At 38.9% G+C, this 15690-nt stretch overlaps 2 protein-coding genes and 1 long non-coding RNA gene across 16 annotated transcripts in view; 1 reads left to right on the forward strand and 2 right to left on the reverse strand.

Moving 5' to 3' along the window:
- The window catches only part of ccdc120a (coiled-coil domain containing 120a), a 15008-nt gene extending 3716 nt beyond the window's left edge, over positions 1-11292 (reverse strand). For 2 of the 4 annotated variants that reach the window (XM_008317895.3, XM_025059584.1), the window contains exons 1-7: positions 7403-7556; positions 3700-3767; positions 2501-2615; positions 937-1064; positions 741-854; positions 518-659; positions 373-429 (exon numbers count right to left, since the gene is read on the reverse strand). In XM_008317895.3, the coding sequence (XP_008316117.1) occupies positions 373-429; positions 518-659; positions 741-854; positions 937-1064; positions 2501-2534 (475 nt within the window). In that variant the 5' untranslated portion in view covers positions 2535-2615; positions 3700-3767; positions 7403-7556. Of the gene's footprint in view, positions 1-372; positions 430-517; positions 660-740; positions 855-936; positions 1065-2500; positions 2616-2698; positions 2767-3699; positions 3768-7402; positions 7557-11231 lie in introns of those variants that run through there. The other 2 variants (XM_025059582.1, XM_025059583.1) reach the window with 2 other exon arrangements.
- Positions 10839-12337, forward strand: LOC112487639 (uncharacterized). The gene is made up of 2 exons (XR_003050927.1): positions 10839-11290; positions 11333-12337. It is a non-coding gene; the product is annotated as an uncharacterized LOC112487639 (long non-coding RNA).
- hcfc1b (host cell factor C1b) overlaps positions 12053-15690 on the reverse strand; it is a 21771-nt gene continuing 18133 nt past the window's right edge. For all 11 annotated transcript variants that reach the window (XM_025059569.1, XM_025059572.1, XM_008317873.3 and 8 more), the window contains 7 exons: positions 14348-14491; positions 14070-14269; positions 13854-13961; positions 13515-13700; positions 12753-13050; positions 12626-12677; positions 12053-12527 (listed from right to left, as the gene is read on the reverse strand). In XM_025059569.1, coding sequence (XP_024915337.1) covers positions 12488-12527; positions 12626-12677; positions 12753-13050; positions 13515-13700; positions 13854-13961; positions 14070-14269; positions 14348-14491 — 1028 coding nt within the window. In that variant the 3' untranslated portion in view covers positions 12053-12487. The remainder of the gene's footprint in view (positions 12528-12625; positions 12678-12752; positions 13051-13514; positions 13701-13853; positions 13962-14069; positions 14270-14347; positions 14492-15690) is intronic.

Raw genomic sequence — 15690 nt, forward strand, 5'->3', positions numbered from 1 at the left:
GGTTCAGGGAGCATGAGACATCATTTTCACACATGGATTGTGGCCACCACAGAGTCCAGACCTTAACCCCATTGAGAATCTTTGGGATGTGCTGGAGAAGGCTTTGCGCAGCGGTCAGACTCTACCATCATCAATGCAAGATCTTGGTGAAAAATGAATGCAACGCTGGATGGAAATCAATCTTGTGACATTGCAGAAGCTTATCGAGACAAAGCCACAGCGAATGCGTGCTGTAATCAAAGCTAAAGGCGGTCCGACGAAATATTAGAGTGTATGACCCTTTTTTTTTTGGTGGCGACTTTTTTTTTTTTGGGCCAGGCAGTGTATATCCATCCAACACGTTATGATAAATGTGGGATGTGTGCGTTTTACCATTGTTGTTCCCTGTAGAATCTGCCACGGAGCTGCTTTCTGACCTCACTGTGTCATCTGGAAACACACACGCAAAGAACAAAGAGAGGAAGCAACGACGTTCCTGAACGTTTGGCAGTGCTGGGTGTGTTATTGTGTGTTTTACCTGTGTGACAACCTCTGTGTACAGTTCGTTTGCCATGGTGCGTGTGTGTCAGCGTGTGTGTGCTGTGTTCCGAATCACTGTGTTTCCTCAGGGTTCCGCTGAACAAGGTTTTCTTCAACCTGGAAAGCTGACATTCCTCTTCCTAAAAACACACATACACAGTCAGGAAAGCCTCTAACACACAGATTCCCCCAAAACAGGGATTTAAAAATCAGCTGTTCACCTCAGCCCTGGACTTTCTGTTTCCTTGGCAGTAAGCTCCACCCCTCCGTCGGACAAACAGTGGTTTCTCTCCATTCTCCAGAGATAAGTCATCGGGCACTGTGCCTGTCAGCTCCTGACCAATCAGAGGATACGGTAACATTAAAGCTTATTCCAAGTTTTGTTTGTGGGAGGAGTCAAAGTCCAACACTACCCACCGCCTCCTGCAGACAGATGCGTTTTAGCTCGGCCAATCGAGCGCTGAGCAAGGCCTGCAGGCTGCGCCTCCTCTCCTGCAGCTCCGCCATTCTTTCCCTTTGCTTGCCCTCCGCACAGGTAAGAGAGTCTAAGCACATAAAAATAAAGAACAGTAATCAACTGAACCTACACCTTCCAGTTCCCTCTAAGACAGTGCTTCTCAAATAGTGGGGCGCACCCTCCTCCCCATGTGGGACACCCCCACTGTGAGGTGTCCTTAGGGGACAAGAGGGGACTTTCACTGTTTTATTAATGCTTGCAATACTCACATCAGGGCAATACTCTACTCCATGACGCGCACATTTGTGAAACGTTCCTCATTTTTGGGGCAGTGGTGGCTAAGGCGGACTTGGGTCCGGAAGGTTTCAGGATCGAGTCCACCAGCTGCCAAGTTACCACTGAGGTGCTCTCAGCATGGCCCACTGTTCACTTTGGTTTTTGTCTGTCTCTCTCTCTCTCTCTCTCTCTCTTTTTCTCCTGTACCCCTCCACTCTCTCAGCCTATCCCTCTCTCCCTTTCTTTCCAACCCTATGGCACAATCCCAGAACCAGACTATTTGTTACTTCCTACTTACTCCTTTACTCCTTTACTACTATTATTTATTTATTATCTCTTACTCTCTCTCCAAAATTTCCCCTTTCCCGCTGGTCAGTACAGTGGAACCTGGAGATACGAGCACCTCGACATACGAGTATTTCGAGGTATGAGCAAGCCATCAGGCAAAATTTTGCTTCGAGATACGAATAAAGACTCGAGATACGAGCCCGCTTACAGATGTCGACGCCCGGTGGCCGAGCACTCGGAGCAGCCTCCTCGCGCCGCCTCGCTCGTTCGCTTCACGTGTTCGTCGACGTCCGTACTCATCTCCCGCGAGTCTTCCGTATTGTGTTTGCGTTATTTATATGATTTTTCTCTCTATTTTGTCTATTATTCTTCACAAAAGTGATGCGTCCTAAGAAAGTGAGCGGTAAGGATGGTAGTGATGCGTCCTAAGAAAGTGAGCGGGAAGGACGGTAGTGAGAAGAAGAACCACATGACGACCAGGGGAAATAAAGCATGAAATTGTCGATAAATATGTGTGAGTGTGGTGCCCGCTAAAGAAAGGATACAAATCGGAAAAAAAGCAAAAATAATTAAAATAATAGAAAAGTAAAAAAAAAAAAAAAAAATACGTAAGCTAAGTTAAGCTAAGTTCATTAAGTTGTTTTTTTTTTTTCCTGTTTTTCTTATGGGGAAAAAAATGATTCGAGATACGGGCACTTCGAGTTACGAGCTCGGTCCTGGAACGGATTACGCTCATATCTCGAAGTTCCACTGTAGTTCACTTTCACTTTCACTTTTAGCACCAGCATCTCCCACTTCGCCAACCATGGTATGGCTTCTCACATGCGAGTTTGGAAACATAAGTCCGTCGTTAAGTGAGGACCAGCTGTCAACAAAAATCATTTAGTTCCTTGAAAATAAGAACTATTAGGTTCCACAAAAACATATGCCAAATGTTGATTCCTTGTTGTGTAACCTGACCTAGTGCTGAGATGAACTGATCTTTGACCTCCATGGCTGGCAACTCCCAGGTAACCCCGTCTCCTCCTTCCTTACTGTTGGAGCCGTGTTTTCTATACCACACCTGCTCGCGCACCTATTGAACAGGAAAACAGGGCATGAAGCAGTAACTCTGACATTACAGAATCTCTATTTTCCTCCTAACACCACCATTCTTACCTTGTGACTTGGTTATTTTTTTGGCACATTTACTCACATTTCTTTAATCCTTTTTAATGTCTTTGAACCTAAGAGAGAAAGAAGAGAGAGAAGAAGAAGAAGAAGATTTTTGATTATTAAAATAACTCTTTTTTTAACAATAGGTGTAAAATACAGAACATTTAGTTCATTGCTCGTGGCACAGAAGGAGACTTGATTTCTGAAATTTGAAAGCAAAATTTGAAGCAATTTGAAATTGCTGTAAAACTGTACAAAACGCACAGTTACATTCAACAAATCCATGTAGGAACCGTGCAAACAGCTCTTCGTGCAGTTGATTACAGCATGTAATCTGTCCCTGCGTGTTAGGCAGAGCGACATTTTTGCTTCTCCGATTTAAAAAAATCCACGGATAAAAAAAGAAGAGAAAATAGATTAAAAAAAGGGGGAATATCAATAAAGACAACTGGATCATAAGAACGAAACTCTACTTTGCGCACGTAACCAGAATTATATTACAGAACTACACGTTATTATAACTGCAGTCAAAATGAATGGAAAGATGTAGCTAAATTTGTAGTTTAATCCTGTTAAAACCAATTGCGACTTTAAAACCGAAACAGAGCAAAAATATACCTGTGGATACGTGTCTACGTGTATAATTAAGTCTAACGTAGAGATGCAACGATTGTGAAACGTCTGAGCCAATATTGATAGCTAATGTTAAAATAACAACTTGTTTTGTGCCACCTGAAACATTACTGAATTACTTGAAGTATTTCAGCGCTTTATCGTACTGGCCTTGAATGAACAGAAATCCAATCAGACAAATGAATGAAACAAATCTTTAATGTGAAATTTTTGTTGAAATTCGAGATAACCTTAATAACTAGACTGCTATGATTTATATATATTTTTTTAGTGCTTACATAAATATTGCCCAGAACAGGGCATCAAGCAGTAACTCTTACATTACAGAATCTCTATTTTCCTAACCCTAACCCTAACACCACCATTCTTACCTTGTGACTTGGTTATTCTTTTGGCACATTTACTCACATTTCTTTAATCCTTTTTAATGTCTTTGAACCTAAGAGAGAAAGAAGAGAGAGAAGAAGAAGAAGAAGATTTTTGATTATTAAAATGACTTTTATCTTTTTTAACAATAGGTGTAAAACACACAATTACATAATCAAGAGACAATCAACAAATTCATTTATCAGCTGTGCAAATTTTAGTCCATTTGCTCGTGGCACAGAAGGAGACTTGATTTCTTATATTTGGAAGCAAAATTTGAAGCAATTTGAAATTGCTGTAAAACTGTACAAAACGCACAGTTACATTCAACAAATCCATGTAGGAACCGTGCAAACAGCTCTTCGTGCAGTTGATTACAGCATGTAATCTGTCCCTGCGTGTTAGGCAGAGCGTCATTTTTGCTTCTCCGATTTAAAAAAATCCACGGATAAAAAAAGAAGAGAAAATAGATTAAAAAAAGGGGGAATATCAATAAAGACAACTGGATCATAAGAACGAAACTCTACTTTGCGCACATAATCAGAATTATGTTACAGAACTACATTATAACTGCAGTCAAAATGGATGGAAAAATGTAGCTAAATATGTAGTTTAATCCTGTTAAAACCAATTGCGACTTTAAAACCGAAACAGAGCAAAAATATACCTGTGGATACGTGTCTACGTGTATAATTAAGTCTAACGTAGAGATGCAACGATTGTGAAACGTCTGAGCCAATATTGATAGCTAATGTTAAAATAACAACTTGTTTTGTGCCACCTGAAACATTACTGAATTACTTGAAGTATTTCAGCGCTTTATCGTACTGGCCTTGAATGAACAGAAATCCAATCAGACAAATGAATGAAACAAATCTTTAATGTGAAATTTTTGTTGAAATTCGAGATAACCTTAATAACTAGACTGCTATGATATATATATTTTTAGTGCTTACATAAATATTGCCCAAATATCACACATCAACACATTTGTTGTAATTAATTAATTCTAATTCATCCCAAAGGTGTTCTATCGGGTTCAGGTCAGGACTCTGTGCAGGCCAGTCAAGTTCATCCACACAGGACTCTGTCATCCATGTCTTTAGGGACCTTGCTTTGTGCACTGGTGCACAGTCATGTTGGAAGAGGAAGGGGCCCAGCTCCAAACTGTTCCCACAAGGTTGGGAGCATGGAATTGTCCAAAATGTTTTGGTATCCTGAAGCATTCAAAGTTCCTTTCACTGGAACTAAGGGGCCAAGCCCAGCTCCTGAAAAACAACCCCACACCATAATTCCTCCTCCACCAAATTTCACAGTCGGCACAATGCAGTCTGAAATGTACCGTTCTCCTGGCAACCTCCAAACCCAGACTCGTCCATCAGATTGCCAGATGGAAAAGCGTGATTCATCACTCCAGAGAACGCGTCTCCACTGCTCTAGAGGCCAGTGGCGGCGTGCTTTACACCATTGCATCCGACACTTTGCATTGCACTTGGTGATGTGTGGCTTGGCGATGGTGTCATCAGCCTAGTTCAACCTCCGGCCACTGAAACAATGGAACACCCGGCAGCTTTAGTATTCCATACTCACATACTCAGATCCTGCCTCAGATGGTAGTTCAATGAATTCTGAAACAGTCTCTTGTGATATGGATCAAATGCGCATTGAGTGAGGTTAATGAAGTATGGCCGTAGAGCGGCAGCATTCTAACAGATTTTTCCTCTGGAGATTTGAGGTGTGTCCTATTGTGTTTTTGTCTCAGCCTGTACCTTTGTGTCTTTGTAATTTTGTCTGCCTTTGTTTTTGTCATAATGTGTGTTTTTCTTCCTGTGTTTCCATGTCAGTCTGCATCCAGACTAACATTTAAAATATGGACGTGTGGATTCTTAAGGTCAGGAACATGAACAAAACCTGTTTCAGAACATGTTTACATCACATGAACCCATTTTTGTGTCAGTGTTCCTGCGGGCAAGTCCTCTCTGTGGACTGAGGACAAGCTAGAGCGTGTCCCTGAGAACAGGAAATAGAGAGTCTGAGAGGAAACAGGACGGAAGAGTTGAGGGTGGGAGGGGACAACATATTGTCAGGAAGTTTGGGTTTTGACCAAAGTGTAGAAAAGTACTTACTTTCATTAATGGACTTTTCTGCTTTTCCACAGGCAGAATATATTGTAAGGACAAAGAGATAATGTGGTTCATCTTAACAAAAAAAAAATACACATGGGATTAAGTGTGACTCCTGTCTGTTGTGCATTTTATATCTAAATACATTCCCAACACCAAGTTGAGCTTTGTTTGGACTGTAATGACTTATCTTGAATCTCAAAATATAATTACATTACTAACTACGCTCCGATACTATAAGAAACCAAGACAATCGAAGAAAGAGAGAGAGTGAGAGAGAGAGAGAGAAAGAGAGAGTCCGGCATCAATATAAAAACAAAAAAGATATGCTTAACTATAGTTCTGGCATATATTTTTCTGTCGGTACTCAGGAAACGTTACGGTACATTCAGCGTAGCGCTTTTCATCGCAATTAGTTTTGATATTGAGTAATCGTGAAATTCCTACTCTGTACCATTAACTAGTGCAGGCGTGGTCAAACTTTTTGACTCACGGACCACGGTTGTCCTTAAATTGAAGGGGGGGGGGGGGAGGCAGGTCAGGAGTAGATAGATGGAGCGTTCATGTGAATTAAGATAAATGATATGCATGAAGGCTGAAATGCCAAAATGCTTTTATCATTTTCTATGCCATCTGTTGGGAAAACGTGGGTACTGCAGGAAAAAGGCAGTAGTACATATTTTACATATTTTGGAAAAGTTTGGAGAGCCGGATTAAAAAGCTGAAGTACAAGGACAATATAAATAAATACAAGTTTGGAGAGCCGGATTAAAAAGCTGAGTGTGCCTAAGACTAGTGAGTGAAAGGTTAAAACACCAGAGACTGCACTGATTCAAAATCATGATAATTACATCTCCATAACTTCCACTTTCGTTGGAATAGACATGCTGACATGGCGTCTTGCTAAGTTGCCTGTTAATCTTATTACATCAAGTTGTAATGTTACAACAAGAGCGCATAGATTTTTGTGGAATAACATGGCAAGTTAAAACAACATAAGCTAACAGCAAAATAAATGAATTTATTCCCATCATTAGCATAACGCTCCAACGCCACAGAAAGACTAAAACAACAGATTGAACTATGTAGGTGTTGTTTAATTTCTCAACTAAAATTAAAAAAGGGGTCTAACCTTATTTTATAATCATGCACATAAATAATGCCTACAACACAGCTTAACGTTATCCCCAACATGTTTCAATTTAACAAAACGGTACATTTTGATAAAAATGTGTTCAAAACACTTAAAACGGCTGAAATGTAAAACCTTTGATGATTGGAGAACAATGATTCTAAATTTGAGCGTCACGTCACAGGTTCGATGCCCAAACAAAAGTGAGTTTTGTTCACCGCAAAAAGCAAATCTTGAGGTGTTAATGTAAAAAAAAAAGAAAAAAAAAGTGTAACGTGTTTTGTTTGAAAAAGCACAACCGAAATGTTTTAATGGAAGCACGTTTTTCTGAAAGGTCACATTTTAAAAGGTCTATGAAAATCTTACAAGGATAGCACTATATATCCTACTACATAATACAGGACACACATACACATACACACACGCACACTGACATAAATACAACATAAATACCTGTTAATGTTGACCAGACCAGTGGACGCAAATGAAAAATTACTAGCGAAAAAGTCAAATCCATGCCCTGAGAGCACGTTTTACAGCCCAGAGTTTATTTGACCAGCAGTGTAGCTGCTCCACTATACACACACGCCCAGACCAGCTTCAACCCTTCAAAATAAATCTAGTTTCAAAATAAAATCCTAAATAACCAGTTCCTGCAATGAATGTGAAATGGTGTGTGTGTTTTTGTGACAGCCATACTATTGATAAAAGAATGTTTAAGAAGAATTTATTTGATCAGATTGAACTTTTTGACTCGTTGGCCACAATTGTGGGTCAGGAGCAGATAGATGGAGCGTTTGATTTGATCATTTTACGCCATCTATTGGGGAAACATGGGTATTGCAGGGGAAAGGCATAAGTATAATGATTATACAAATGATATGGAAAAGTTTGGCGGGCAGGATTAAAAAAACTGAACAGGCAGCATCCGGCCCCGGGGCCTTAGTTTGCCTTGTGTAGGGAGTAGGTGGAGCCAATCCCACCTGTTCACTCTGCATGTTTGAAGTGGAACGTAGTAGTAGAAGTATTAGAAGGCTACTTTCAGTGTTCTGTCAGATTCGTAAATGCCCCGTCAGATTGGTACACGCGTATACAAATCTGATGGCTAGTCTATTTGCATCTCAATTTACCTCCGAAGTAAAAGCAAGCTCTCATGGGTGAATTGCATTCTATACGTTCATATAAACAACATTTGCTGTATTCACAGTTAAAAACGAATTAAATGTATAACTTATTCATGAAAAATACATACTATGGTATCATTTACAAAATATACTGTCATTTCCAGACCATTGAGTGCACCTGAAATTAAGCTGCACCTACTAAATATTATATAACTATAAAAATAACTTCTCTATAAGCCGCAGGTGTCCACGTTGTAACAAGGGTTATTTACACAGAAAGATTTTTTTTTATTTATTTTTACTTTTAATTAAATAAATGCTTTTTTCGGAACAGTGCCTGTAAAATGGGCAGAAGCTAACATTAGCTCTGGGGCTAACTGTGCTTGAGCATATTGTATGGTTGTGATACAAAACTGCTGTCTCTGTCACCTAAAATTTCACCACAAATGTTGTGACATTTTTCACCCTTTACTTCAATTCATCCTCTCTTCTTACTTGTTAAGATGTCAGATCAGATTTATAAAGTCAGACCAACTTAGAGCCATCATAGCATGTCAAATGAAGTGGAGTAAAAAAAACAACAACAATCCAATCTCTTTTCAAGTGGCTTTCCTCACAGAGCAGTGCAGGCTAATTCAGGTCAAGAGTATTCATTAAGGAAAGAAAGAGAAGAAGAGAGAGCGAGAGAGAGAGAGAGAGAGGGAGAGAGAGAGCGACAAGTACTACCTTTTCAGTCTACGTTGTTAAATGTTTTGGGGTTTGTTTGTTTGTTTTTGTTGTTTGTTTTTTTTTACTAAAATATATTTGTGAGCAAGGAGTTATGATCATGCATCAAAAAGTGTTATAATTGTGTTTGCCTTCAAATATCAAGATGGATATGCTGCTCCATTTGCATTAATCAAAGTTATTGCCATAAAATAATTTGGTCATTTAATATTGAGTCTCGAATATACATATTCAAATTTGGTTTGACCTACATATTGTCATAATAGCTTCATACTTATTTCATAGTAATTGAATTAATTACTATGTAATTATTACACCCAATTGTCAGGCAGAGATGGTAGGATAAAGTATAATTAGTATGTATCATCCGAGTATATATTTATATAATTATATATATATATATATCGAGGGATGCACTGAAACGTGGTTTTCCTGTACTATTACACTCCTGTCATGCTAGTTTATGCTGCCACCCTATGGTTAAAGTGTTGTATGCTAATATAATGAAAATAAACCAGCAAGAAAAATAAGAATTTAACTTGTTATAAATAAAACTATAAAGTTTAAACTATGCAGTAATACAGTAATAGAGAGTCGTAGTACGATGAAATTAACTGATGTTGTGTGTTAGAAAATAGTGCGTGACAAATAACTCCCGTTGGAAACAAATAAACGGGAAAGAATTGTCACAGAAAAATGTTTACAGAGAAGAAACAACACACTGATAGACAAGCACACTTTTCTGTGTATGCATAAAAATGTAGGTCAGGCTGTTCTCCGCATAGCAACACTGTGGAAAATCTGAACTGTGAATACTTGTCTGTGATTGGCTGACAGCTGGAGCCAGACAGCCAATAACCTTACCCTTCTGCAGATCTGCGCGTTTCAGTCTGTGACATCATCACCATAACAATGACCTCACAGGTAAGTAGGCTAGCTTCCTTCTTAATGAACTGTGTATACTGCGTCTCCCAGAATGCACCGCTCTGTTAACAACCAGCCATTCACGGAGCTCTTGGACCCTGTTGCTGTGCAATTGAGGAAACAAGAGCAGCAAGATTGACTATGGTGTCTCTATAGCAACAGCTCCGGCTAATGTGAAGTGTGCATGAAGCACGAAGCCATGAGATCGGTCAATTTGTTTAAGCGCAGCAAGTGTGAAGTAATTACAATTGTTAAACAGAGACGAAAACTATTTTTGCAGATTAGGTACAACTAAACAACAACTGTATCCACATATTTGACCGTACCGGTTACAATCTTTGGTAAATTCTGCTTTGGCCTAAATAATTTCCATCCTTAGTGACGTCTCATGTGTGTTTTTCTTTTTATGGCAGTTAAAAAGATATCTTTATATGCAATTATTACCTTCAATGTTTAATATGCACAATCAAATGAGTAATTCAGGGCTACATTTTACCGTGGTTATATGTGGGACAAATCATAAATCTACTTCCTCCTTCACTTTAAAGCAAGCCTACTTGTTTATCACCTGCTCTGGCCATAGCACTTTCAACACACTACATATAAATAAAAACTAAAGAGATAGCCGAACAACGTGGGTTCCAACAGCAGTATTCAAAGCCAGAACAATCTACAATTTCATTGTAAGACCTGTATCAGAAGTATTTGGCTGTTCTGTAAAAAACAAAAAAAACCCAAAAAAAAAAACCCTAATTCCAGGTAGTACAGAAGGGAAAAGGAACCGTGTTTACACAAGAGGAACAAAAAGTTGACAGAATCAAATTCATTAGTACTTCTTCCCTATAGGAACTGCATGCTTTTGTACAGATACATTTGATACAATAATACTCCTTGGTTTCAAAATTCAGATAATTTTGAAAAAAAAGGACATTTTAACTCCTTGGATGTGGTCTGGTGTGTGTCACCAGATATATGGGGCATATTTTAGATATTAGCTTTGAAATGTTGCTGTTTGCACTAGTCCAAACTTTGAAAAAACATGTTTTGTGGGGCACTATTTGTCTTTAAATATTTTGATCCTAATTTATGTTATTGTATCCCTACATTCGCTATATTTCATTAAGAAGGGCATGTTTAATCGCAAGAACGACCTATCCAGAGTAAAGTTCAGTTGGGTGTGGTTCTAGAACCACTAGCATTGCCACAAACCAAATCATTACCACGGACCAGATAACTCCATTAGTCAAGCTACTCGCGTGGGAGGAGTAATTTTACTTTTTTTTTTTTTAAGTAAAATATTGATTCTAATGAAAAATGGGTGGTTCTGTTACTACTGTCTTGACCCAAGTTGGCCATGCGCAAAACTGCTGACACTAATGAACCAGACGCATTTGAATACTAACTTTAAAGCAGCTAAATTATACAGGTCACGAACAACAGCCAAGTATCGGTGTTTAATTTCATACGCATTCTTTTGGCCTGTTGTGACGGTCTATGTGGCGTCTTACCTTAAAGGACCCAGATCCAGATCCAGAACCAGAACCAAATGATTGTCGTCGCGCCGCAGGTGTGATAGGTAAGGATGATAATGATTGTCGTCACGCCGCAGGTGTGATAGGTAAGGATGATTAGTTTAAGTAGTTGAAAACGCTGATTGTCGCTTAGCGTAGCCTCAACGATGATCGGCTGCAGCAGTCAAGATCCATCGATCAGTGTCTCTCATCTTCACCTCATTCATCCCGTCTGTGTTCACAACATCAGCACCACGAGGCGCGTCCTTGGACGCGCGCATCACGGACGCGCATAGTTCACGTCCTCGGTCCTCGATCGCGTGCTTGGTGACGTCAGTGGATCGTCCAGAATCGATGTTTCTGATTGAATATAATTTATAATAGACAAATAGATACTTTTAAAAGAAGCTATTCCTTCTTCGGTCGTATGGGTCAGCTAGGTCTCGTGGATTTAAAAGTACACGCCAGCACATTGTCTGACCATTTTAAATTTGCAATTATTTCCATTAGAACTTTCAGCAAGTAGAATATTTTTAGAGATGTAACCAAAAATAGAAGCAATCTTCATTGCACATTCCTCAGCCAAATGTTGGTTTTCAGATTTTCTTTTGGCAGGTCTAGTCTAAACGTGGTCATTTACAGGCATATCATCAACTGTTCCACTATTGGGCCTAATCTCATATTGGTTCTATACAGTTTCTTCCAACCTATATCTCTAAACCACTTCTCATCTCTTATTGTTGCTTAGATGGTTTAACCTAGTGCTAACCAAGAACTACTGCTGCCAGGAAGCAGACTGAACACGTTTGTAAAACAAATGCTCTAAAAATCTTTATTGTTTCAGAGAACAGAGCAACTGACAATCAGTCGATTGTTGCCTAACATCAGAAAATTCAGAAAACGTTCTTCTTATGGATGTTTAATATATATATAAAAAAGAAGTACAAAGAAAAATATCTACATGAGAGCACGATCAATCCTCCCCTGGTCCTTCCTGACATAAGCCAAAAACATGTACTTCAAAGCAATGATTTTTCCGACGTTCCACTAACTAAACTTTATCGTTCCTGTTATATCATCACATCCAAACTCTACCCTTTGCATTCCATCAAAACATCTAGACCCGAATTAGTCAATAATATACAAATATACCGAAAGTCTTTTATTTCGCTGTTCCCTCCTGGGACAAGATGTAGCCAAAGCCTCACTTCTTCATGGCTCTGGTAGTCAATCACAATCACCATGTTATACTCTTACTGGTCAGTCCTGAACTTCTTTGGTCCAACAGATTTCCTGAGGATAAAAGGTAATGTTTTAAAGTAATGCTGAGAAAAACACAAATAAACAAAAAAAAATATATGTATTAAAAAAATGTAAAATCAAGGTCTTACATATCAGAAGTCCCTCCCCTCTTAACGGCCATTTTCGTGTCTTTACCCGTTTCTACAGGGAGTAAAAACATTCTCGTCATATCTTCTGATTTATTTTTCCATATTTATTCATCTTTTTGTCCCTTACCTTGAAGCCACCGGACTTGTGTGGCCGGGCCATAGCCCTTCTGGTTGCGGGCAGCGATGCGGAAGATGATGGCAGATTTGGTAGTATGGTCTATGTGGGCCTTAGCTAGGCTGGAAGCCTGGACTAAGCAGGATGGGCTGGCACCACAATAAACCCGCATAAAGGCAAGCTGTGCGGGGCCTGAGCTGGAGGCTGGAGTTGCCTGGCTGGAGTGGATGGCCAGGTAAACAGAGTACTCTACGATTCGGCCTGAAGTGACAGCTGGAGGCTCCCAGGTCAGCTGGGCACCATCCAGATTCTGTAAATTTAATGGAGAAAAAGTGTAAATTATGACCTAAAAAAACAGTTAGCTGAAGCCAAAACAAGTTATTCACATTGGGAGATATTATATGTACTTCAATGAAAAATTGTTTATTTGAAAAAATATACTATTCTAGCAATAATAAAAACACACCGAAATGTATTACTTTTGTCTTGCCATGCATCTGTGCTTTTTTTTACACAAGTAATTTAAGAACTTGTAGGTGTAGTGTTTTACCTTAATTTCATTGCCATTGAGACATAAGCATTTTGTTGTGGAAGTTTTTAGGTCATTTTTTTAACTATTATTTGCATGTAGAGGCATGTAAGGACAAATATCCTTGTGAGATACACAAATGTTTGCTTTTTATTTTAACTTAATAATGAAATTATTTTAATTTCATAATTAAAATGATTTTAATTTTTCACTATTCTTCCGCCTCCTGACTAGAGGTGACTCACCTTGCTGATTTTAATGGCACTGGGGGCTCCTGGGAAACCAGGCAAACACGTTTTAAATGCTGAAACCTCGGAGTAGGCACCACGGCCACAGATATTTATTCCTGCCACACGGAACTTGTAGGCAGTTCCTGGCTGAAGCTCCACCTTCTTCATTTGGTTGTAGTCAGGAGGGATGCCTGAGTCATCCTGCGTGAATCCAGAAGAAAATCAACAACTAAATTAAAACAATCAACTAAAAGCAATGTGGTTTGGGGTGAGTTTTTTCTCTCCCTTAGTTTTAAAAGAAACTTTCAATTAAAAAACACACTGTTTATATACTGTTAATAGTTAATAACTTACATCAACCGCATTTCCATCATAGGGAACGAAGTAGTGAGAAACAACCATGTTGGTGACTTTAACAATGCCAACATCAAACCATTGACTGTCTTCACTTGATGACTTCGTCTGCACAAACCATTTCAGGTTAGCATGTTGTTAGAACGTGTAAAAAAAAATTTCGCTTTTATTCACTAAAATTGTATATTCATTTATAATCAGGCTAGTGCATCTCACAGATGTGGTTGTTGCAATCCCATTGGTCCCCTCACTCGAAGTCGCAGTCTGAATTTTAATTGGTCCCGCTGTCAAAGCAGGGGCAGGGCTGAATGTACTAGCCAATCGGGCGACAGCACTGGTTACTGCTGAAGGTGTCAGCTCATGAGCATTGCCATCCGCTGTGGGGTCGTTGAGACTGTCAGCCGGTGCAAGACCCTCTGGGAATAAAAAGGGCAAGGATCAGAGACTGGGACACTAATGATGCTGAAGGTTGGGGACTTTAGTTTAGTTTTTACCTGTGGGGACATTACTGGGTTCAGGTTCGGGTTCAGGTTCCATTCGACTGTGGACATCTTGAAGCTGCTGCTGCACCAAGGCAGCGAGGTCCTGCTGAGTCAGAACAATAGGGATTGACTGGTCCACAGAAATATCTCCTTCTCCTAAAGAGAGAGAGAGTGCATGAGAGAGAGAGAGAGAGAAAGAGAGAGAGAGACAGAGAGAGACATGAATACATCTGGACAGATGATTTCGCATTTGTGTGATAAAATAGTTATGGAAAATATGGAAAAAAAATTAATAATTTTTCTGGTCTTCATGACCAATGCCTATAACAATTAATGTATTATTTTCTGTTGAAATCAAAGGACTGGCATACAGCTTTTTGTCTATGTAAATCTGAGGTTTAGACATACTTGTTCTGGCTATTATCAGATGTTTTTTTTGTAAAGAATGTAACGCATCTTAAAGTTTGACTAAACGTGGTGTATACTATTACTGGAAGACCAAAAGTTCTAGTGTCCTAAAACATAGTTAAAACATCCAGACTGGTAAAGACATGTTAATAGGAATGCACTGAAATGAAAACTCTTGGCTGAAACGAAAAACTGATAATGAGGAATACAAGGCCGAAAACCGAAACATTATTACGCCAGTTATAAGTACCATTGAATTTATAGCTATTACTGTGTACTAACCTCACTAAAATCAAGGCGTTCCAAATGCATAAATTAATATTGAAGCTTCAAGGAAAAATCTATTAATACAATTATGCAAGTAATTATTTAGCACATTCCAACAATGCACAATATTAAATATAATTAAAAATGAAATGTTTAACTTGATCCTACTCGTGTACTGTACAATAAATAAATGATGAGAAGGATCGTAAAATTAAAATAGGTTTTCTCAATAAAAAAAATACATTTTTGTCAAATGTCAAATATTCAAATTTTCTTTGTAGGACTACTACATTAGTGCTTTCAGAACAATTTCTCTGTAGGCCTACAACAAACTTTTTCAAAACAAGGATTGCTTTTAGTCGCAATTTCTGCTCTTTTTTTCTGCGCTGTGCATTTCACTGTCTCCAAACAGGTTTTCCATACCCATCGTGGCCTGGATGGTTCCACAAGCGCACTGCCTAATTACCACATATGTAAAACACGAAATAGAGCCGTGATTAAGTACAGAGGTCTGTGGTTTTTGTTTGAGTCATCACAATATCCTGTTTCAGCCGTGTTGGTTCGGTGACAAAAGTCTATTGGCCTAATACCAAAAACGCACTTTTGGGTTTGTTTTTTTTTCTTCAAAAAAATTACGTGACCAAATATTCGCTGTATCCCTACATGTTATGTTAGAAGCA

The sequence above is a fragment of the Cynoglossus semilaevis genome, chromosome 10, assembly GCF_000523025.1.
Source record: "Cynoglossus semilaevis isolate Cse_v1.0 chromosome 10, Cse_v1.0, whole genome shotgun sequence".
NCBI lineage: Eukaryota > Metazoa > Chordata > Actinopteri > Pleuronectiformes > Cynoglossidae > Cynoglossus > Cynoglossus semilaevis.